Source organism: Dermochelys coriacea, chromosome 6 (genome assembly GCF_009764565.3).
Source record: "Dermochelys coriacea isolate rDerCor1 chromosome 6, rDerCor1.pri.v4, whole genome shotgun sequence".
In the NCBI taxonomy this organism is placed as follows: Eukaryota; Metazoa; Chordata; order Testudines; family Dermochelyidae; genus Dermochelys; species Dermochelys coriacea.
In genome coordinates this window covers 83,157,796-83,180,971 of record NC_050073.1, presented here as the reverse complement: position 1 = coordinate 83,180,971, position 23,176 = coordinate 83,157,796, and the positions used below count along the sequence as shown (strand labels likewise).

Genomic DNA, 23,176 nt, shown 5'->3' with positions numbered 1-23,176 from the left:
ATAAAAACTAGTTATTTTTGGTCAAACACGGGAAACTGTGGAAGCCAGCAAAAAGACACTCAATAAGACAGGACCCCATAGTTCCAAAAACATGTAATCACGTCATATCATGCATGTGAGCACACCCTTTTACCCTTTAATTTTTTCATATTTTAAAAGAGCTTTTACAGTGAATGTAGTGGCTTGGTATCAACCTTCTACACAAATCTGTTTCAAATCCCAGCAATGCACTTTGGTTGTGGACTGATCAGTACAATGGTTTCTGGTATGTTGTTGTTTCGAATGGAGGCATCTGGATGGGTGGGCATGGAGCAGTGAATGTAGAAAATGGCAAGCAGATGTCGGGGAGCTCTGATGTGTGCTAGAAGAGTAGAGTGTATAACAACTTGTAGATAAGAGAAGTGCTCTTACTTCAAGGGTCAGTAATTGCAGCCGCACTGGAAATGACTACATGTGCCTGTGGTGCACTGGGACTATCTTCTCCTTTACTTAAACTTTATATTTTCCTTTAGAGGAAATTAATTTTCCTTCCAAGAAAAATGAGAATTAATTGAATTCTCTTTGTCCATGATGCCAGTGGGTTTTTTCTGGTGTCCCCGTTATAGAATGGTGAACAACCGGAATTAAAATGGAACATACAGTTTGGATCCCCCACTTTCCCACTGTTATCATGAATAGCTCATCACCAAAATTTGCTACCTCAAAATGTGCCTACGGTGACTACTAACGACATCTTTGGTCTGTCCTCTGATCTCAGGGTTGCATTTATTTTGGCCAAAATGGTACAGAAAAAGAGCTTTCACTTTTATAAATGATGAAGCTGAGAGCAGTCGATTTTAAAAATAATCAAAACTGTTACCATAGAATAAGTTTAGTTCTTGGGAATAATGGTTCAGTACACTGAGTTTTTAATACTAATAGTAATACTCAGTCCCTATATTTATTTATGTCTTCTTGTTATTCAGTACTTGTGGCACCTTAGAGACTAACAAATTTATTTGAGCATAACCTTTCGTGAGCAACAGCTCACTTCATTGGATGCATCCAATGAAGTGAGCTATAGCTCACGAAAGCTTATGCTCAAATAAATTTGTTAGTCTTTAAGGTGCCACAAGTACTCCTTTCCTTTTTGCGAATACAGACTAACATGGCTGCTACTCTGAAACTTGTTATTGAGTGTTCACTGAAAGTTAATCTATTTAGTTGTTTGAGAGGAAAGAACCTATTTTTCCATAAATATTTAAAAAAATACAATATATTTCAGAAGAGCATCTTTACTATGTAATATATGTTTTTGTACTTTGCCCTCGGCTTTTAACTCCATTTCCTTCATTGTACTCAGCTTTCTATTTTAACATTCACACTTAGAAAACTATTGGGGTCAGTGCAACAAAGACTGCTGTTTTTACAAATGTTGATTAGGCCTCTCTTCTTTATCATCTTACAGGTCTTGTAGAAATTTGCCTCATGCACCCTCTTGATGTAGTGAAAACCAGGTAAGGTTCTGCTTGAACAAGTTTTATTGACACTGGAAAATGTCCAAATTGGGAGCTGTCAGAAAATAAAATGCTAGAACTTGTCCAAGTAAGATAACTTCTCCCTTTAATGGCATTTATGTTTACTTACTGTTTTTTTATAGCACTTGATAGACAGAATTTGAATGGCGTGATGCATTTCTGGTTAGAGGTCATCTGTAGGTGTTAAATACTTTTTATGAAATACAGTCTTCAAATAATAGCAAAAGGAGATCGTATTAAATAAAAGTTAAACATTTAAATTTGCTTACTGTATTCATCATCTCAAGTAATGTTTTTATTTGAAACTAAAGTGCCATATTGCCTTAGAAATATTTTTGAGTCCTGCTGCAATGGGTCATGCTTTCAAAAGTTAGTACGAAAGGATGTTCCCCAAATTAGCACATGAAAATTGGTTATTTCACGTCAACTATATTTTTCCCCCCATTTTCCTGCATTAGCCATACAAATTTGTGTTTTTGTGAGTACAAATGGTGAACCAATTTTGAAAAAAATTGTCCTAAAATTTCTGTTCTATCATATTGTTCATTTAGAAGAAAAAAAATCTGTGGTATTTGATTTCTGGCTATTGGAGCTTGACATCTGAATTCATAATGTAACAAATGTAGACATTACTGGTGCCAACTATTTGTGAAACTGACCGGAGTAAAGCGCTAGCATTGCCAGTTGAAAGGTGAGAATTGAAGAAGGTGCCTGAAGTAGGAAAAAGAGACAGCAGTTCTCTGGGATGCTTAAAGTGATATTGAAAGTTTGTAAAGACATTTTCTGCTTATTTTTTTATAATTACACTAAGGACTCTGGAGAAGGAAGTGATTCCATATTAGGAATTTTCTCTGAACTTTCCTCAGCACAGTATCCACAATTCTTGGTCTCTTCAGTGACATAGCCACTTCCAGTTACTACAATGGTTTTTCTCTTGACTGGATGAGAACATTATGTACATATATAAACTGATGCAACTCTGCTATATAGTGCATTTTTGTGGAGTTCTGCACTTTCTGCTCTACATTTTTTACAAAGGGGACAATGTGACTTTTTAAGATTAGTGAATCTTTGGTTGAACTGGGTTAGCATTCCAGAGGAACATCAAGACAATGCCAGAGGCCCACATCTTGTGGATTTGTGGCTGTGTATCCTTGCTTGATTCTTATGTGTTTTCTTTTTGCTTGACTATGTTTTTAATAAATACGTTGGAGAAGGAAGTTGCTGCCTGAGATTATTTTGAATCTCAGGAAACACGTATGATAATGGTTTTGATTTTTTGTCAGACTATTTTGCAATATGTCTGCTGTATTTAATAATTTTCTATTATTGTACTGTACAATAATAATATGATCATTTATCCACGGAAGGTTTTGGAGAAGGGATGAGATATAAAATTATGTTCTTGTAAAATATAAACAAGCAACATGCTCAGTGGAGTTATTTTCTGCTAAATGTACATTTGAAAATAATTGTGTTTCATTCTGCATTAGGACACCAAAGAAGATCTCAAATCTGAGGAATTCATCTAAATTACTATACATATTAAAAAACAGAAAGATCTGTCTCTCTCTTTCTCTCTTTGTTATTTTATCCCAGTGCATCCCACTTTCTCTTCCAAATGAAATGATATACCCAGTTGGAAGATTATTGCTGTACTTTCCAATAAAAGGAGGCCTAAATAGCCCGTGGTGCATTTGTTAATCTCACAGCAAATCTTTTGTTACCTTTTTCTTTCTTAACTGGATTATCCTTATGGAAGATGCAGCAGTCAGTAGAATAAATGAAGTACTGGGTCCCTATAGTCTCCCTGATGGCAACAACAAACTTACATTAACATCAATAAAAGTTGCTTGTAACCTCTGGGTGGGTAGGGAGTGAGGATACAGCCCCTGGATTCCAATTGCTAAGAACTTCCAGATAGGGCTGCTGTCAAAATACAGAAGGTCAGGTTTTTTTGACTAATAAACCTTGATGATATCACTTGAATGGAAGACTGGCGAGCTGACGGGTATCCTAGTCTGAATGAATAATCACTTTTGCTTTTCCTTCTGCTTAGCCTTGATTGAAGGGAGGTATCATACTTTTTACCCATCAGACTTACCAACGTGTGACACAGAAATGATTTTGTAATACTCATTATTTTTGAGCTAGATATAGTAAAGTGTTTTTCCAACTAGAAAGCTGTAATTTGTGCCTGATTGGTATATGTGTTAGTTCAAACAAATGTACCAATGTCATAACTTCACAATGTTTTATTGTTGGGAAAATGAAAACTTGAGCAACAACTGACAGAAACTGTTTAAGGGATAATTAAGCTAGTTATGGGAATTTTGGGGGGACAAAGGGAAACCTGCTAATGGAAAATTGTTTGGGAGGAGGAGGATTTGGGCCAAATATATAAAGTTAGGCCAAGCTGTAACTGGAGGTCCAAACTTACCAGTGTTTGAGTAGCTTTACGTCCAGTGTTAGAGTTTTGGTCATCTTCACAAACAGGTTTGAAAGGGTTAAGAAAATACCTGCACAAAACTTTAACTTTCCCCACTCCAGATTTTCTAATGGAATCCTGTCAGCATAAAGTTGACATGTAAAAAATGGTGAATTAGGCCCAATAACTTCCAACTCGTGGGCACCACCATGAAATTTCATTATTCTCAGATATACCATCTTAAAAAAATGGTACATCCAAAAACAACATTGCAGCATTAGAAGGCACAGGGATTGTGACTAGAGCTGGGCAAACAATGCAAAAGAAATAAATAAATAAAAATTAAAAATTATGTTAACATTTGCTCAGATTTATAAATGAATTCAATTCACATTCTCTATGCTTGCTCTCTTTTTATTCACTCCCACAAATATTTGTGCAGTTGTGTTTTACTGGCATCAGTGTTCCTGGAAAGCAAATTTCAAAGTTGCAAGTGCAAGTATTCACAGAAATTGTGAACTTTTGATTAGGATGTAAGTATTTAGGGTGTAAGTAGTTGTGTATCATCCTATCAGGGAAAGGAAACCATACCTCTTTCCTTATCAGGGCAATCATAACTGTATGACCCAAGATATTTGCCCAGAGATTAGCAGATTGGTCTAACGGTTGGTTAAAGCCTGATATGCAAAGTGTGGATGAAATTATAGACTCCAGAACTCTGGAGCAATTTCTACAAGGCTGTGTCTGGGTTGGTTAGGAGGCATCAATTCAAAACCCTGGAGGAGAAGGTCAAACTGACAGAGGAGTTTGAGGAAGCAGATTTTCCCTGACAGGTACATTGTCCATTTAATAAACCTGAACTGGGAAAATAAGTTTGGAGAATTGGCAGGGGTGAAGCCTGCAGAGAAGAAAATGGAAAACAGAGGAACTCCTTTGGGGAGATGGGAAATTATCAGCTACCAGTGCGGGAGATAGGCCCCTATACAGACACTGTGCTGTCTGAATTTTGTGGTTGGACTGGAATCTTGGGAGAGTGCCAGAGGAAAAAAGCAACCATCTTGATGAAGATGGGGGAGGAGATGAGAGAGTGGCCAGGTGTCCGTTGGCTAGGAAAGATGTGGTAAAGTCGCTCTGGATCCTACCAGGGAAAGGCTGAGTCTGGAGTGCATCCATGTGGAGAGTAGACTCTACTCAATGGTCAAGATACCCCTAAAGGTCCAGGTTAAGTTGAGATAGAAACAGCTTGGAGTGGTGGTTAGGTTGCCCCATCTGTTGGTATTAGGGATGAACTGGAACTCCTTCCCATTTAGGAACAAAGTAGGCATCTAGGGTCCATGGCAGAAGGGAACTGAGCCACCGAGGAAGATGAAGAAATGGCTTGAAGTAGGGAAACAGAAGAACCCTGGACAGCAGGATACAAGCCAGGGGGTGAAAGAGGGAAATGAATGTTCCCGAGGAGAAAATGGAAAAAGGGAAGAACTGGCCAAGCAGGCATTGGGGGCGGGGGAAGCAAGAAAGGAAGCCCAAAAGTATCAGAGGAGGATGGGCTGTCCACAGAATGTTTGTTGCCATGGTCTTGAGAGGAAGAACCCTGAGATATGTTGGTAGGACTAGGACGGGGTAGGCAATCTATGGCACGCGTGCCAAAGGCGGCACACAAGCTGATTTTCAATGGCACTCACACTGCCTGGGTCCCGGCCACTGGTCCGAGGGGCTCTGCATTTTAATTTAATTTTAAATGAAGCTTCTTAAATATTTTAAAAACCTTATTTACTTTACATACAACAATAGTTTAGCTATATATTATAGACTTCTAGAAAGAGACCTTCTAAAAATGTTAAAATGTATTATTGGCACACAAAACTTTAAATTAGAGGGAATAAATGAAGACTCGACACACCACTTCTGAGAGGTTGCCGAGCCCTGGACTAGGAGAACAAGAGACCATAGAGAAAGGAGATGAAGGGATTCACCCTGACCCAAAATAAAAAGAGTGAGGAGGAAGAGGAGATTAGATCTTCGAATTGCCTCTGGTATGAAGACCAGTGGACTGAAACTGAATTATGGGGATGTTCCTCCCCTATAAAATATGACTTTTGTGGGTTTAGATGAGATGACCACTCTGGAGGTAAGTGCAGGAAAAGGGCACCTGGTGCCTCCTCTAAAGAAGGGAGGGCACGAGGGAAAAGGAACCGCAGCGTTAGACAGTTGGGGGAGATGTGTGACAGAGGGCTAGAAGCTAACAGGTGAGCCAGCACTCTGATCTCTTCGGCACCAAACAGCTCCCCTGGAGAAGGCTCATTGGGGATATTCAGCTAATTAGCTAGTCAGTCTGGGAGAACTGAGGAACCAATTAGCCATCAGCTGTGGGATATAAAAGAAGACAGAGGAAAGAAGTAAGAGGAAAGGACCCTGGGCTAGCTGAGCCCAGTATGCTCTGAGATCTTGAGAAAGAGAGACCCTCTGTTCTTCCCTGGCCCTGTGGGAAAGAATCACTGAAAATACTTTGTTGTGCAGGGCTGTACTGGTGTTGGTGATGGGAATATAAATAAATTCACACAAAGTTACCATTGAGGGGTTTCTGTGGCATCAGATCAGAGGACAGGGATAGAGGGTGCCATGTTACAGTCACCTCAGTGTAAATGAGAAAATGCCCTTCTGTCTCTTATGTGGTCAAGAGTAGACACAGGCCCGCATCAAAAACCTGAGACTGAAACTCCAGCCCACAAATTTTGGGAAAGTTTTGATCCATTTTGTGACTTAGATTTCATGGCTGACTGTTATCTTTGTAACGAGCTAAACCAACACCCTAGATTCAAAACCCCCTGAGCTTTGGAAAAGTTAAGAGAGGACCAAGTCCAGATATGAACTTTTCTCCTAGCCCCAGTCAGAGACTTTTCTACTGGTGATTCCCTCCCCCTGCCTCTTATTCCAATTTCTGTTGTTTCTGCTCGTATTAGAAGAGTTCAGCTTACTACATGTGTTTCCGATCTCATTCCATCTGTTGTTTTGCAAGAGCTCCTTCCTTTTATATCATTAATTCCTCTTTGATTTCGGGTCTTTTTCATTCAAGTGAGCAGTAGTGGAGCCTGTTCTGAAAAGCCTTGGCTTAGAGTAAAAGATTGATAACAATTGTCATCTGACTTCCATTTCTTTCTAACATACCTGAGTGCATTGTCCTTACCCAATATTACTATCTCTACATGATCATAATTTACTTGGTTCATGTTGACCTGGGTTTAGTTCAGGTTATTTGACCAACCAGCTTTGATTAGGTTCTTAATCAACTTATTTCTGCCAAACCGCAAGGCTTTTCACTAGTATCTTTCTTGATTTATCAGTGAACTTGGATATACTCACTCATGGGATCCTCATGCATGCTGTAGTTGATCTTCTGGTTTTGGCATTCAGGATTCAGCACTTAAATAGTTTGAATGTTTCCTTACAGATTCTTCATGCCAGGTTTTATGTAATAAGAACTTATCTCAAGTTAACAATAATTTTGATGTGGATGTGCTCCAGAGCTCAGTCATTCACGCTTTATAAGAAGGAAAACAATCTGTTAGGAATTAATAAGGGCATATGGACTAATAGTTCCAACTAGATATGCTATTCCAATTTAAATCCTGCCCAGAACTGAAGAACAGTATTGATGTGCACTGTTAAACAGATGCTGCATTTTGCAGTGCTGGGCAAAGTGATTCTTGTTTGTATGCGCAGACATACCATGTATATAGTTTATACAAATACTGGTTTCTCATCTGTTCATGTGATCCTGCGGCATTTGTGATCAAGAAACAGAGGAACTTTACAGTTGCCTTTTTAAAACCAGGGTATTTTTGGTGAAGAGCCCTGTCTCAGGGCACTTCCCTCGCTACCTGGAGAACCTCACTGCCTGGCCAGGTGAGATGGTTTCACAGTTACAAACACACACTGGGCTCCCCAGCCCAGGCTCACACTCTGTGTTCCTCTTGTGCTGCCAGTTGCTTCCTGTTTCATCCCCTTATATTCCCACAATGACCTTGTTAACCCAGTGATTGTCACCCAGGTGCTCACAATCCTCCAACAGAAAGTGTATAATTGCCTTCAGCAATGTCAGCCATTAGAGTGCTTTTGATAGCACCTTGTCACAGGGTCTTGATTCTAGAATTTACTTCCCCTTATTCTGAAAGAGCCTAGATTCGTTGTCCTTCAGTTTACAGTATTGGACCTGTTTTCCCAGGCCTTCCTTGACAGGGCGGGATGAGTGAGTTGGGATGGCTGGGGGAGACTTTTATTTTATTGGTGGCGGGTCCTTATGTGGACAGTGCTCAAATGTAGTGTTTTGTTTTGGAGATTTATTGTTCAGTGTGTGATTTTATAAATAATAGGTGCTTTTCTGAACAACTGAAATAAATCTAGCAAAATAGTCACTTCCTTTTAGAGATAAGGGGCTCACAGGACTCTGCTCTGGGTTTGGCAAATCCTCAGTTGTTGTATTTTGCCATTACAATGGCCAAACAAAAAACACCCTTGGTTTTAGTTTCCTGATTCACCTGTGACTTGCAGCAATGTGAAGTATCTGACAAATATCCCTTGCACTCATCAGACATGCTCAAAATAGAACAATAATCTCCATTTCCCCTTTAAAGGATCCTTCCCATGTTTCTAGGGCTGTCAGGGAAATGCCATAAAATAAATGAAAACTCCAGAATCCTCAATAGATATCTGCGTATTAGAAATATACAGGTGGCCAGTCTCCTTGCACTGACAGGAAGGGAAGCCACTGAGGACAGGAAGCAAGTGAAGGGACCCCCCTTGGGAGAAATGGGGAGAGATGCATTAGCAGGTGGTGAGGTGAGCTTTTTGGGAGGAAGGGAAGCAGATTAAAAGTCTCTCACAGGAGCAAGAGGAAGGGGATTCCTGAGCAAGTGCTAGGACTAAGGGCAAGACATCAGTGATAGTTATTCTTACTTATTTCCTCCCCAGCACAGACCTGGATGTGGAGAAGTCCCCCTGCAGTTCTGGAATCCTGTTGAATCCTAAACCACAGGAAGTGGTCCAGATCTAGTACTCTGAATCAAACCTGGCCATATTTGGATTTGGGGCTCTTGTTTCGGTCTATCTCTGCCACCCTTTTCCCTTTATTTAAAATACCACAAGTGCCAGGTTTTTGCACACTTGGCTCATATCTGGAAGTACTCTTCACTGAAGATGATCCGGGAACAGATTGAAAGCATGCTAAAAGGACACTTTTTCAACAAGTCAGTATTTTTAAAATTCTTTACCTGGCTTACCATTAACAAGACTTTAGATTATGGACACTGGGGAAATTTTAAACATTGAATTTACTCTTCGCAGGTTTATGCTCTTTTTATCTTGCATTTCACCCAGATTGGACAATACAGCTAGAATAGCCCATGTTACTTCCCTTTAAAGCATGTTTTGCTTTCATTCTAATGCAATAGCACAATGCTCTTTGTATGTTTGTGTTTCCAATACTTGCAAAGATCGGGTACCCCTTTTGTATAAACATTTCCTGGCAGCTACAAGGGCAGCATTAGTAATTTGACAGGAGCCTGAGAGTTTCCCTTCTATAATCTGTGTGTGTGTGTATATATATATATATATATATATATATATATATACGAAAGCACACAGGCACGTTTGCTTGCGTTGGTGGGTGTCTTCCTTGATACAGAAGGGAAAATTGGTTGATGTTTGAGTTCACTCTCAGTGGAAAAACCTGCAGTTGATTAGCTCTATCCTCATATTGCAGTTACAAGGAGAGGGCGGCCATGGACTGCATTTTATGATTCCATGGACTGCACATTGTGTACTCCTGGTATATGTTCAAAAAAATCTGTTTTTTTAATTTAATTTCATGAAAATATTTCCTTTCATAATGTAGGCCTACATAGCATCCTCTGCCATGTATGACTGTGACAAAAATGGCCCAACATTGTGGTAGTAGGGGAGAGCCCCATCCTGATTCCAGACATGACAGAATCCCTACATATGGCTCTGAGAGGGCAGATGCAGGAAAGGGAAGGAGCCAGAGAGCAGGTGCTCTCCAAAACATGCTCCTGTGGAGAATGGCAGCATTCCCAGTTAGAAATCTGCCCACGAATAACAGAAATATCTCCACCTCCATACATTTCAGTCTCTGAAGAAGGTTTTGATGCAGCTGCAGGCAGGGATCATCTGGGAGTGATGCTACCAAGGAAGAAAGGGAAAGGATGAAGTGTGGAGCCATGTGGATACTTGGACACTCCTTTCTGTAGTGTCTCAAGGTTCAGACAGATCGCAGGAAATCCATGGGTTGGTAAACCCATGGCAACCCCATGCTTGCACTGGTACAAAGTATCTTCCTTGATTCAGAAGGGGAAGTTGCTCTGAGTGACCCTAAACCTCCAACTGCCAGAAGCTGGGACTGAACTACAGGGGATGGATCACTTGAAAATTGCTCTGTTCTATTCATTTCCTCTGAAGTATCTGGCACCGACCACTGTCAGAAGACAGAATAGTGGGCTAGATGGACCATTGATCTGATCCAATATGGCCGTTCTTATGGGAAACCACCTCGAGGGTTGAGACGGGTGTTCAGTTTCTATAGTCTGTTTAGTCCTTGGCCTCTCTACTACAACTGATAACAGGTATGGCAGTTATAGTGGGAGTTCTAGAGTATCACCATTCCACTAGGAAATATATCGAGACCACCAAACTAATTTAAAGTAGAAAACACAATAGCTGGCAGATTGTATATCAGTTTTTGATCACTGTCTACCTGAGATAGGTTTTAACCAGTGAATTAGCTATGATCAAGCTCTATATCCCATTACAAATCCCCTGAGCCATTTATCTTTCAGTTCAAGATTTTTAAAAAAATATATTTGGTTAGCAGTATCTTATTTATTTGTAATTGTTCATTTGATTTGTGTATAGCACTTTGATCCAGGTAAGTAGTTCTCTCTCTAGATTTTTAAAAAAATATATTTGGTTAGCAGTATCTTATTTATTTGTAATTGTTCATTTGATTTGTGTATAGCACTTTGATCCAGGTAAGTAGTTCTCTCTCACATAACATATGATGACAGTGTCATTAATAAAAAGAAAAGGAGTACTTGTGGCACCTTAGAGACTAACAAATTTATTAGAGCATAAGCTTTCGTGAGCTACAGCTCACTTCATCGGATGCATCCGATGAAGTGAGCTGTAGCTCACGAAAGCTTATGCTCTAATAAATTTGTTAGTCTCTAAGGTGCCACAAGTACTCCTTTTCTTTTTGCGAATACAGACTAACACGGCTGCTACTCTGAAAAGTGTCATTAATGACCTTTACAGAGATGAATTCTTGCTGGTATTGAGTCACTAAGCAATGCAGGTATGATACAAGTGTTTGTCCTCTGACAGAGAATGTGATCATGGAGGAAAAGAGAGGAATGGGAGTCTGGTCAGAAGGGATGAGATTGAGCAGCTAGGTTGGTTCATAGAGTCAAATTCAAAAGTGATATGTAGGGTTGTATACATTATATCCCATTTGACTCATTTAGACTCCTTCAGACCTGATGATGCCTATTCTATCCCTGTGTAATGGGGTCCAAACTGGTGTAACTTACACACCAAGGAACTGGAAGAAGGTGTAGATAGAAGTGGTGTCAATTTCTTTAATTTACACCATTGTCTAACTCCCTGTTGTGTAAATTACACCAATTTAGACCCCCCCTTACTCCATGGCAGAATTGATGTCATTAGGTTTGAGGGAGCCTGAATGTAATGGAATCCAATGTAGACCACCTTATATATCCTTTCTGAATTTGACTCATAGATTCTAGAGCTGGGAGATGCCTATTAGATTGTCATGTTCATCCATCTGCTAGCACAGGATTGTTGTCAATTGTACAACTATTAGTGTTTTATCCAGTCAAGTTTTAAATGTGCCAAGTGACAGAGCTCCCACCATGTCCCTCAGGAGGCTATTATACAGTCTAATACATTTCTGCTAGAAAGCTTTTTCCTAATATTTGGGCTGAACTTTCCATAACATAATTTCATCCCATTACTGCTAGTTATTCCCCTTTTACTATGCTACATCACTCTTCTCCCACCTTTGTGTTGACATCCTCCCGATATATGTAGACTATTAGCATGAGCCCATTTTCTTTCACCCAAGCCCATATGAAAGCGAGCTGATCAGACAAACAGGCTTACTAAAAAATCCTCTCTGCATGTAAATCTTCTATTTAAAATATAAGTATTTAAAAGGAACCCATGGGGATAGTTATAAATGAGAGGAAGGCAGAAAGCACAGGGCTAGGTGCTGGGAAAGGACACGGGATTATATTAACAAGAAAAATATATGTTTAAATTAAGTATTTAAAATGGGAATTGGGGAGTGGAAATGAGCAGATGTTGATGTAGAATAGCAGGCTGGAGACAACGGAACAGGGAATGGTTTTTAAAATGTATCCTATTTTTTTAAAGGAATACTTAAAATTAGAATTTAGCAGCTGGGAAAGGTTACATGGGCCATGGGTTGGAGACATCTATGCCATACATATGATTTAAAAAAAAAACAATTTAACAGAGCAGATGGGTGGGTTATTAACAGATGTTAATGATTTGTCAGTGGTATGAAACATTAAGATCACATTCAGGGTAGACCATGGTCATGCCTGATTTCTAACTCAGGGACAAAAATTTAGGGTTAGACCACTGTCATGCCTGATTTCTAACTATGGATGGAACATGCCTGAAATAAAGCAAGCAAGGAGCCACTTTATTTTTTTTAATAGCAAAAAACTCTATTTATTTTTATTGGTGTTTGGTCATGTGGCAATACTACTGAGATAATTTAAGGATAGAATACCACTACTTAACAATTTCATGTACAATAAACAGAAGGGCAATTATTGACCGCTTTACAATAGTATTGTTTTTAACTATTTGGTGAGCTGCCTTTTGGAAGCTACTTGTCCAAAAGAAGAAAGCTGTTGGAAGCACAATATAATCGTAGTGAGGCCAATAATTCTTTCAAAGTAGTTGGCCATTAATATTGTGTTTAAATACTGTATATCCCTAAAAAATAACTACATTTGATCAATGGGTTCCAAATAAATCTATAAATAAATAGAGATAATATCTTACTTGAGGAACTATGCTTTGTGTGTTTTTACTAGCAGATGTATCAGTGTGTATTCTAGGTCTAGAGGGGTTTTTGAGAAACAAGAGTCTTCATGGAAATAAAAATACCATATCCAAAATAATCTTGGCAAGACAGAGTTCACTTTTTTTATTTATTTCTCAAGAGGTTGCAAAATATTTCTAATGAAATATCTGCAAGTTTTTAACCTCTGTAATATGTTGTAGTAAGCTGATGGCTCTCTGGTTAAAAGCCCAGTGGGCTAGACTGTGCTTATAACAACCTATGCTGAGCAAGGGGCAATGTGTAGCTGTTCTACCTCAAGAGCACCCTAAGCAGGGAATTATGTCTCTCTGAAGTACAATTCCTCCCTTCATAATGAACAGCTAGTCCATATCTGTATCAAATTACTTACACTAGCCAAGGCTCGGACATTCTTCACCCTTCTCTGCCCATTCCCTGTGCACCTGTGCTGGGGGTGAAATAATAGATGAGCATCCCCTGCTGACTTTCTGCTATACCCTGCAGTGGAAGTGTTGCGGGAGGAGGGTGTCCTACTCCACGCTATATCCTTGCCACATATGCGGGGCCACGATCTGACCCAATATTTGTCATTGAGAAGAGTGAGAAACCTTTTAAATTGCTACTTCTTGTAATAACGATCTAGCATCTACACAAATCTCATTCCATGTAGTGGCTTAATCCACGCTGCTTTCTCCCAGGAGCTGATTCAAGTACTTCGTGGGTAAAGCAACATGTCTTATTTTATTGTTTTTTAGAGAAAAACACTGCGATTCAGGCTGTGCTGTTCATCTGCACGGCATGAAGACCAGGACTTTTCCACATGGGTTAAGACCTCTGTAACATTCTTTTGCTTGCAAATCTTCATTTTACAACCTGTGCTTTGGCCATGTGCCTTTCCTGGCTGGTACAGGCTAGCAGACAAGTACAACATCCTTGGATGGAGGAGAATGTTTAAGGAGGGCAGAGTGCCAACCACTCTTAAAGAAGCATGTATGTGCTCCAGAAACCATCATTTGACACTGGCAATCTGGCCAATTATCAACCTGGATCTAATCTGCAAAGGCAAAAGGGGGATTGTAACTCTTTCTTGCTTATTTATGTTGAATGTAGACAGTAGAAATGCTTTCTCTGAAAATGAAATTTTATATTTTCAATGTTTCTTACATTAGAAATCCTGGTCTTTTCAGCCTTGAAAGCAATGTGGACCTGTAGAGAACTGGCAAGATTATCATCTCAGCTGTTCACTAAGTGAAAACGGATTAATTGAGTTAGAAATTAGGTTACACCCAGATTGTTTAAAACTCTTCACTTTTGTTTGGTTTTTATCAATGCCTATGTTACTCAAAAGCCTGAGGAATACTTGCGGGGGAAAGATCGCTATTGTTAAGATTCAACACTTCCCTTCCTTCAGTTAACAACTGAAAAAGATGACAAGATGCATCTCTGAGAATCCCAATGAGGCTACTAGCAGAACCAAGAAAGATCAGACTACATATTCCTGAGATTACTAAATTAAAAAACAAGTAGGAAGGAAAGAAAGGTTGAAAATACACTTTTCAACTCTTTCTTATAAATCATAAAGAAGCAAAAAAGGGTGAAACCTAGTTTTCCTTTCCTTTGCAATTCCCCGGTAAGTGAATCAGTGCACACAAATGCCTGTATGGCACGTATCTCACTCTACCTCTGATTTGATTAAATAAGGACTCTAGTTTACATAACCGACAATTTCTGTATCCTGCCTGATTGCCAATATTTCACAGCATTATACCTGCTGTTATTAAAACACATCTTGAAAACATTGAAGTAATTCACTTGGACAAAAGTGTTCTTTCTCTAAGGACATTGTTTGAGTTCCATCCCCATTGCTTAAAGATGAGTAGCAAATAATTCCAGAATGTCAGTTGTGCTGGAAGGCTTTCTTAGCTTGGTCATGGGAAGGTGCATTGTCTCCTAAAGGAACACCAAGATGTCATCGTGTATTTCCTTTTTCCCCTTGCCCCCTTTCGTCATTTTTTATTGCAACGCTGCTTTAGTGTCTAAACCGTTTGCTGACATACCAAAAAACTGGAGCAGCTTGCAGTGTCTTAGTTCTACTCATAATGGCAGCCTGTAGCATGCAGGACAGTGTGTGGCACATGTCTCATGGATTCTAGGTATATACAGTATTGTAATGTAGCTAGAGACGGACCCTGATTTAGCAAAGCATTTAAGCTCATGAGTAAATACATCCCTATTCAACAAAGCACTTAAGCACATGCTTAGTTAAATATTGTAAACCTTAAAGCTGTACTTAAATAATTTGCTGAACTAGAAAACAAAAGAGAATAAGACTCTCTTCAGTTGCCTGCTAATAAAATAAACAGAATTGCACCATGTTACTTCCTATTCATATCATATGAAGTTATCACATATTGCAAGGGGCCATTGATTTAGCTGTGAAACATGTAGCTACTTAAGTGGAAAATAGGCCATATCCAGGCAACCTGCCATTCATGCCCAGAAAATACAAATGGACACACGAGATAAGTACGCGCCTAAACATAAAAAACAAGCTCTTAGTAGTAGGAAGGGAAAAATATGGGTGAATAATCTTCGTACAAGTGATTGTAGTGAGAATGATGATGAAAGCTGTGTTGCCACCTGAATAACCTTAAAAGTATAACGACAGCAGGCACAGGGAAAAGAGATAATCTCACCAGAGCAACAGAAGTAAAAGCTAACAGTTGTTAGAGTTCAGTGTGGTAAACAGGCTAAGTTCACCTTGCCTGGCAGAGCATGGCTCAAAAAAGAAACAAATATTTTGCAAGAGATCTAAGTCATTCGTTGAATGACCAGCTGCTGTTGCAAGATATTAGTAACCATTAGTGAAAGCCTGGACACTATTTTGTTGAGCCATTCACCATAGTTTAGAGATTAATTAGAATATATTAATGATACTACATGCAGAATGTTATCTATATGCTTTGCAACCTTTGAAGAAATGTATACATTGGGAATGCTAGATGTGTTAAAGATAGAGGGCCCGATTCTTTGTCCTGTTACCACTCTTTTATGCCATGCTGGAAGCACAAAGGGCCCAAAAATGAAGGAGATTTAGCCCCTGGAGAATTTCCCCCTCTGAGGGGAAATCCCAGAGTGATATGGAGACGGTTTAATGGCTCGACATCTCCTTCCCCTCACAGGATTTGACATGGGGCAGGGGACTGCTGTGGGGAAGAGTCCATGGAGAAACATCTCTACTCTGACTAGTCCTGGCAACCAAAACAGCCCTTTGTGACTAGGTTCAAGCTGGGCCCCTGGCCAGCCCAAGAATGCTGAATTGCCACAGCATCTTAAAAGTATGGCTTGGCTATAATGCAGAATCACCTGGACAGTCAAATCATGAAGCTGGTAAACTGCAACCCCATTTAGCCAATAGTCCCAGGAGAGGTCAGATGCCTTCAATTAAGCATTTCTTGGAGCACAGCCTCTTGAAAGCTGCCTTATCTGAAAAACAGGCCAGCTTTCTTATCTTGGGTACAATACAAACCAGAGAGACGTAAACAAGCTTTGGTTAACAAGAGTTTTGATGAGCCATGCTTCAAGTAAACAGGGATAGTAGTATACAACAGTGAAACGTTCGTTGAAATTAGGACACCAACTATTGAAACTTCCATAATAATGTTCATGGGGTTCAAAACAATAGCATTAACATTAGGGAAGTATACGTCAAATTACAGAAATAATGAGAGAGACCAGGTTGGTGAGGTAATATCTTCTAGTGGACACTTCTGTTGGTGAAAGAGAACTTTGTGAAGCTTATCTCTTTCACCAACCCCAAGGGGTCTAATAAAAGATATTACCTCACATCTTGGGACCAACATAGCTACACTGACACTGCAAACAAGCAGAAAGAATGATACTTACCATCTATTAAGCACTTCACATATTCAGAGGGCCATGCAAACAATATTTACAACACTCCTCCAAGAGCGGTAAATGTTATCCCCATTTAACAAATGGGGAAAAGTGAGGCAGAATGGTGACATGATTTGCCCACAGCCTGCAGTGGCAGAGCCAGGAGTGGAGCTATCTCAATCTCGTACTCAAGTGTCCAGACCAGCATGCCTGGCTGGGTAAGGTAGGGGTGCTAAAAATGTTTTCCACCCTGGGCAGCAATACACTGAAGGCTGGCCTTGCAGACCAGATAGCCTCCCATACAGTACTGAGAGATCAACTTTACTTGAGGAATCTTCTTAAAATCCATATTGTCCATATAACAGTTCCAGTAAATTGAAACAGGTAACTTTCTTAAAAGACTGTAGGCTAAATTCATGCCTGTTCAGGAAGCCAGCATAACAGTATGCAGCCCCACTGAAATCTCTCTTAAACCCCATTCCAAATCAGTTTAAATGGAATTTTAATAGTGCATAGGCCTTATGCTAGCCCTCTGCATACAGGTGAATATCACCTCATGTGGAGAAATTCATTTTTAATAAATGTCACCATTTATATTCAGTGAAACCTTCCTCTGAAAATGAAGCTGTTTTTTCTTAGAAAAACTTCAAACAGAACTGCAATTTGCACATTACAATCTAGAGCTTTCATTTTGCTTTGCTACAAACAAAGTTTCACAGTCTCAGAGTTCTCTATGAGAAAACTCCACTAATAATGCATGTGGGTATGTCTTCACTGCAGAATTAATGCAAGCTCTTACTTGGTGTTGCCCTTAACCCAGCTACCTTCCACACACAAAACCTTGGCTCCAGGTTTGGTGGTGGATATCAAGGTACAATTCAAACACATACAAATTGTATACATTGTGTCCTGCTGTCTATTTAGGGTATGTGTACTTGGCAAAGAAAAACTCAGGGCACCCAGTGGCAGATTAGCCACTGGGCCAACAGGGCCCATGTCAGGGGGTCCCCAGAAAAATGGGTGTGTCCCGACCCGCTCTGCCCACCCAGCACTCCTGCTGGGGAGCAGGGTCGGGGTGCAAGGACTTGCCCCACTCTGCCCGCCTACCCCTCGCTCCTGCTGGAGAATGGGGGGATGCCCCCATACCCCGACCCCACTCCCCTGCAGGAATGCTGGAGGGGCTCCCACTTGCTCTAGCCCAGGGCCACACAACCCCCTAATTTGCCTCTGATGGCACTAACTCTCAGAGCCCAGGTCAATTGACTCAGGCTCATGGGACTTGGGCTATGGTTCTAAAAAATAGCAGTGTAGATGTTTGGGCTCAAGCTGGAACCAAGGCTCTAAAATCTGTGAGGTGGGAGGGTCTCAGAACCCGGGCTTCAGCCTGTGTGGGAATGTGCCTCCTATTTTTAGTTCCACACTTTGAGCTCCATGAGTCTAAGTCAGTTGACCAGGGCTCTGAGACTTGGTGCTGCATGTGTTTCTTTGCTATGTGGGCATACTCTTGGAGGCCTAATTTAGAATACATATTTTCACTGTAATTATATTTTATTTCCTTGGAAACTTCATAGATAAACAGATGCTTGTTGCATTATAATTGTTAGTATCTTGACAAACCATATTCTCTTCTTAAATGAACGTGATATAAGATTATGTATTTTTGGATTTAGACACTGAATTATACACAGGCTAAATTAAATATATTAATTTATAGTATGTTTTGCTTTTATGTATATTTATTTTCTATATATTTTCTATATTGACACCTTATAACACTTGTATGCTGAATGAGTAGGGTAGACGTATATGGTAGTGGTGAATTTAATTGCACATTCTGTTAAAAATAATAAAGTAATGCAAAAGAATTGCATTGACATTTTAATATGCTGTCACTTTAAGATACCACATGAAGTGTGAACAGAGCACAGGCACTTTAAACAGGTGTGTCTAATTGTTAGTTTGTTCCTTAAGATTAGCCATCATGTAATGTTTGATGAAACATGTAGATCCGGGGAAGGTGTTTGGATACCGCAACATGCTAACTAGGTTTTCCTTTGCCTGCTGGTAAAAACAAATTGGGCTGTGTAATTGATTTTTTTTGTAAGTAAGGCTTTTATGTTTGCTTTGAATTCAGACTCCATCTTTTTCTTGTTATATTTTGTCCCTTAGGAGGATTTGCACCATTGGCTTCTAGAAAAAAAAGAATTTAGTATATTCATTTATATAGTGAATAACACATTTCTATTACTTTCAGATTTTGCCAGTCTATTACTGCAAAAGTAATCTGGTAAATGAAAGAAAGTCATATCAGATTCATTAAAAATGTGTGATACTACTCTGAAACCTGTTTTAATTAAATCTTCCAAATTCTTAATATGTTTGGGAGGGTTCCAGAATGTCTTGTTTGTATGGGATTTGAAAAAGCCTCTTAAAGGAAATAGATCCATTCAGGGGAAAAGGTCTATTGGACAAACTGTATTTATAAAGAAAGCATTGGCAGGAAAGCAAACATCAAACATATAGAGTTCTTTCAAATGCTTTGTGGATTTATTACTAAATCTCAAAAAAAGCTTCCACATCACCTACATTAAAACAAAAAAGCATTATGAAAGTGGGTAGTGAAAATTAGAAAACCTTAAACCTTTTGCATCAAAATGAGTAAGGAACATGTTTTACCTGTTGGTCCGTGTGTTCAGTTAACAAGGTTTGATTATAAAACACTTAGTTTGTCTCTGTGCCAAAGGGGAAAAATATGTAACATGTTCTTCAAAGTTACATGCTCAAGATTTAGTGAACACTTCAAGATTAAATGTTTCATTAATTTCTTAAATACATTTAGGCTGACTGCAGAAAATTATGGAAGTCAATATATTAGTTAAGCCATAGTTAAGGTAAAGGAATTCTGATCAATTTGCTAAGAATTGCCTCCAGCTTGTTTTGGTTTCTGCCCTTTTGTTAAACAGAATCTGACCGTAGTTTGCTCTATTCATCCTTCTTTCCGATGGTCACTGAAATAAATTGTGATTGGCCCACAAGCAGTCATGTGCCGCTTGACTACCGATCATATGTTTGTTGCTTGATAGGTAGTAAAAATTAAGGGAGGATAGATGGTCTCATACTTAAGGCACTGATGTGGGACTGAAGAGACCTAGGTTCACTTTCCACTTCTGTTACAGATTTGCTAGGTGACCTTGGACAAATAACATATCCTCTCAGTTCCCCATCTATAAAATAGAAATAATATTACTTCCTTTCCCCTGTCTTTTGCATACTTTGATTCTTCCTTTTGAATTTAATTTCTGACATGGAAAATATTTACTTAAATTTCCTTTCTACAAAGAAGTAACAAAAGAAAACTCCTCCCACAATAAGCAGAGGGAGACTGCCCCGCTGCTGTTACATGAACCAGTTTTGTGGTGGGTCCTAGGTGTCAGGAGGAATGGTGTTCATGCTTTTGCACCGTGATCTAGAAAATTTGACCAGAATCCTGGGGTTAGTACCTCTGTACTTGTGAAAAGTGCCTCCCCAACCCTTCAGCACTATGCTGGGGCATTGGTTCAGTCACTGATGGCTTTCAATCACTTTTTTGTCAATGCCCAGCATGCTGCTGGTAGGGAAGAGTAAAGAGGATGTTGTGCTGATGGCAGACTGGCAACATCTTTCAGATGAGACATAAAAACCCACGTCATGGCCGCATGTGGTCAGTAAAGAGACAAAGATCATTGCTCTGGTCACATATTAATTTGGGTAACATTCTATTCTGTGTTCCTATATTCTGCCTGGAATTTCAGCTGTATAAACTATTGGTCACACTTTGAATTAAGGTTAAATTGTTATAGAATCCAACAGGTCAATCCGTTTTTTTTATCATGGTTTATAATCAGCTATAATAATGGCTTATAATCAGTTATACCGCCTTTGAGTGATGTGTCTTTAATCCTCTATAACACATACTACTGTGGTCTGTAATACAGTTATAACTGTTAATTATTTGTTAGCCCTTTATAAATTATTAATGAATGTAACCTTAATATAAAATCTGACCAAGTCATTTGTCTTTCCTTCCTGTCCTAAACTTTTATGTAATGCTGCTGCGCACTGTTAAATGGCTATTTTGCAAAGCATTTTTGGAATCTTTGGGATAAAAGATACTTAGACGGTCCAAAATCAGCATTGCAGAATAGACGCAGCTCACAAGAGATTTTGGTAAATGTTCTTTCCTGTGGTTTGCATGTGCTGCTAGTGACTCAGATAAAAATATCAATGTTTTGAGTCACTCTTTCTCGTACAGCTAGCAAAACTTAACTCAAGCCAAAGGAATAAGTAGTTTAAACAAAGACCAACCAAGTTATAGGCAAGACTCCTACATGAGCTGGCTAATGTTCTAAGATACTTTCCTTTTGAGATGAGACCAGTCTAAATGTATTATCAGGGCAACCAGACCTGCTAGATAAGTCAGTCCTAAACACAGCTTCCCTTTCCCCCAGCCACGTTGAGGGAGGAATAATTTTTACCCACACCAGTCTACAGAAGTTGTGTTTTCAGAATCCCACTGGACCCTGCTAGTTTCTTGACTGAAAGGCAAACCCAATCTTCCCAGAGTCCCTGAATGCAGTATTCGGCTTTTTCAACCATAAGTAGAAGCCTGAACATATCCCTGCATTCACACAGCTGACAGGAGTGTTCTCACAAAGAAGAAATTTGGATGGGATGATTCTGGCATCCTCCTGCTGCCCAAAGTTTCTCCTGCTAACCCCCCGAAATCCCATGCACACATTACAGGTGCTGTCTAAATGTAAGATTGATATTAAATACTCGGAAACTGAACTGGAGTGGAACCCAATGTATATGACAGCTAATGCCCCATCATAAAAGTTGACCCAATAGCATCCTTTTAACTCCTTCTTTTAATTCTCCCAGCTTGCTTAAATCCAAGCAGTTAACATTATTATCTTTTGGGTGACTATAAATCAAAATCCTGATTGTTATATCACTGCTTTTCTATTTTAACATCCTCTGCTCTGGGCTGCCAGTAAGCCAAGACTTTCAGCTAGTGGAAAATGTAGCAGCATGTTTGCTCTTGCTCCCTTGAACCTGGTCTTTATTCTTATGTGATGAGTGCTGTCACAGGTTCAGGGTAACTGCACCTGTATTCCCTCTCCAGGGTCCCTCAAGGGCACTCATTTAAGGTTTCAAGCTTCTAGTTTTCACCTTCCTTGGACAGAGACCCACATATCTCTTCCTCCTGACTGGGGTTTTAAGGGCACAGCCCCCTGCCATCCACTGTGATAGCCCCAGCAAACCAGTCTGCCTGAAGGCAGCCCCTGTACATTGCTTTCTTTCAGAGGACAATGACAGGGTTTTTACCAGTGACCAAACAGCTCTTCCAGGCAAGCACATTTATTTAGAAGGCAAAAGCATTACAGAGTCAACATATTAAAAAAACAAAGTTTAAGCCCTATACTAAACATACCAGAAATCACCAGTTTTCCACATGGAGAATCAGACAGGCCAGTGTCACTTCCAACCTTTTAGCAAGGGTTGGGACCTCCCATTGCACAGAGAGACATACATTTGTTGATCAAAATGAAGGCCACGAGTCAGTGAAAGCTCATTCTTTTATACCAAAAGCCCTTTCATTGTTTCCTAGTCTCTGGAAAGCCCAGCTTGAACCAGTATATGCAAACCACCCCTGGGAGGAACTTCTCTGAAGTTGTTTAATCTTAGTGACTCACTTTAATCACCCCCCAGTGATTTTAGTTCCTGGAGGAATTGTGGTGACCCTTCCCATGCAGTAGAACACAGTCATACATAAACCATTCATAAATTTAATACAATGGTTGCAATATCTGTCATTGGGGCTATTGTGGCTTCACCAGAATTGAACAAGCGACCTCCAGAGGTAAGTCTAAGGCCATGTCTACATGACAAACTTCAGTCGACACACGTTATGTTGTCTTGCAGCCACCAAAGTTTGCATATTGCTCAGGTGCAGGCATATCTGTCTGCGAGCATCAGTGCTGCAAGTATTCAGCAGAAGTACTTGCATCAATGTAGACTGCATTGAACCATGAATAGGTATCCCATTGTGCCATGCGCCACTGTCCAGTGCAATGCTTTTGGGACACTTTCACAGTGTTTTGTGGGATCATAATGATTTGCCTAGGGATTTCTGGGAGCTAGGCGTCA

At 39.7% G+C, this 23,176-nt stretch overlaps 1 protein-coding gene across 21 annotated transcripts in view; it reads left to right on the top strand.

The window, feature by feature from the left end:
* Positions 1-23,176, top strand: part of SLC25A21 (solute carrier family 25 member 21) — a 376,779-nt gene that overhangs the window by 232,881 nt on the left and 120,722 nt on the right. For all 21 annotated transcript variants that reach the window (XM_043516969.1, XM_043516956.1, XM_043516962.1 and 18 more), the window contains one exon: positions 1,448-1,496. In XM_043516969.1, the coding sequence (XP_043372904.1) occupies positions 1,448-1,496 (49 nt within the window). The remainder of the gene's footprint in view (positions 1-1,447; positions 1,497-23,176) is intronic.